This window comes from Carcharhinus amblyrhynchos, chromosome 21, assembly GCF_965287045.1.
Source record: "Carcharhinus amblyrhynchos chromosome 21, sCarAmb.v2.hapA, whole genome shotgun sequence".
Classification (NCBI taxonomy): domain Eukaryota; kingdom Metazoa; phylum Chordata; class Chondrichthyes; order Carcharhiniformes; family Carcharhinidae; genus Carcharhinus; species Carcharhinus amblyrhynchos.
Window position 1 is genome coordinate 32697266 of NC_137344.1, and position 1844 is coordinate 32699109.

Consider the following 1844-nt stretch of genomic DNA (forward strand, 5'->3'; position numbering starts at 1 on the left):
GTGAGTGGGAGGATTTGAGTTTGAGGGGGGGGAATGAAGTGAATTTGAGGGGCAATGAGTGAACGTGTGAGCCAGTCAATGTTTATGCAACAGAAGTAGTACATGTTTGCAAGGGAGGGGGTGTGAGAGAGGGGCAAGTGAGTGTGAGAGAGGCGGGAGTGAGTGTGCATGGGAGAGTTGGAGTGAGTTTGTATGTGGGAGGCTGTGTGTGTGTGTATGAGAGAATGGAGATGAATGTTTGTTGGGGGGAATGGAGAGTAAGTGTTTGTGTGAGAGAGAGAGAGAGAGAGAGAGTGAGTGAGTGAGTGAGTGAGTGAGAGAGAGACAGGGTCCAGTGGGGAGCAGAGATACTGAATGAGTGCATGTTGTGAGTGCAGAAAGCTGAGTCTGATTGTGAAGTAGTGAGTCTGTCATACTTGTCGTGCCAGGTTTCTCACTCACACACACTCCCCCCACATTCATTCACACTCCCCCCACATTCATTCACACTCCCCCCACATTCATTCACACTCCCCCCACATTCATTCACACTCCCCCCACCCACAAACATTGATACCCCTTGCACTTCAGTAATTTATTACTTTCTGAAAATTAACAATTTGTTCTTGCATTGCCTTACTTTTGCTCAGAAATTGTTTCTTTCCTTACAATCCCAACTTTTTATCTAAAATTCAGTTTATTGTTCTGCCAAAACTTACGTTACCAAAATTTTCTCATTGGCCCCTTGCGCGAGGATTATGCGCAAATTCAGCTTTGACAAAGGGTCATCTGGACTCGAAACATCAGCTCTTTTCTCTCCTTAGCAATGCTGCCAGACCTGCTGAAATTTTCCAGCATTTTATCTTTTGGTTTAATATATAAATCTGACCCCCTTCTCCTGCACACCCCCTCCCCCAGCCCTAACCCCTTTAATTGTGGGAAAAGGTTGAACCAAGTTCTTTAAACTGATTTGGCTAACACACAGAAAAGGAGATCACCGTATAAATTCTAACAGGACTCTTTAATACACAGAGGAATACATTTCTTTCCTGAGATTCTTCATCGTCACTATCTCAGAGGTTTCTGTTTAAATGCGTGTACCGGAGGAAAATATTTTATTAAGACCATTTTTGAGTTGTGTGTCAGTACCAACAAATTAACATTTTAACTGATTGTTGATGAACCAGTCAGGAAAAGTGAGTGTGTTGTAATGATGGTGGGATCAGTCCCACTGGGAGCTCCGGACTCTACAGTAACCCCAATTCTGCTTATTCCTTGCAGGAAGCCACGGTGGCAGTCTGATACAGCATATCATCCACTGGGCCTGGACCTGCCTCTGGGCAACCTGGAACTGCCCCTCCAGGGGTGTGCACCTGTTCCCACAATCCCCCCATCCCCGAACCCACCCCCTGGCCTGTACCTGGAACCCCCTCCCCCTCCTGGGGCTTGGACTTAGAATGAACTGATGATACCAATTCTCATCTGAGAGTTTCAATGTCTGGAACATGATTTTTTTTATGTGCTGTACGTGTCAGTACATGTTCCAAGTACGAAACCTTTGTATATCCAACTCCGATAGTAAATTGTACCTCTGTTGGTGTCAGGTCAGGCATTTAATGACAGCAACACAGCCTCTCTCCTACATTACAAAATACCAACCTCTATATTAATCGTGCACTCATCAGCCCCACATCCAAACATTACTGGAAACAGAGACCCAGTCTAAATGAGTTCTTTTCTGTCCCGTGTTGTGATTTGTGTAGACTTTAGTTTCACACATATTCAGCTATACAAATGATGTTTACCCAAACCCTACTGGCACACTCCCGCATCACACATACTGCCATAGCCCTTCACTCAATCAC

General features: G+C 45.1%; 1 protein-coding gene across 1 annotated transcript in view; it reads left to right on the forward strand.

The window, feature by feature from the left end:
* grin2cb (glutamate receptor, ionotropic, N-methyl D-aspartate 2Cb) overlaps positions 1–1281 on the forward strand; it is a 77928-nt gene extending 76647 nt beyond the window's left edge. The window contains exon 13 of the mRNA XM_080208954.1: positions 1261–1281. Coding sequence (XP_080065080.1) covers positions 1261–1281 — 21 coding nt within the window. The remainder of the gene's footprint in view (positions 1–1260) is intronic.
* The last annotated feature ends 563 nt before the right edge of the window (positions 1282–1844 follow it).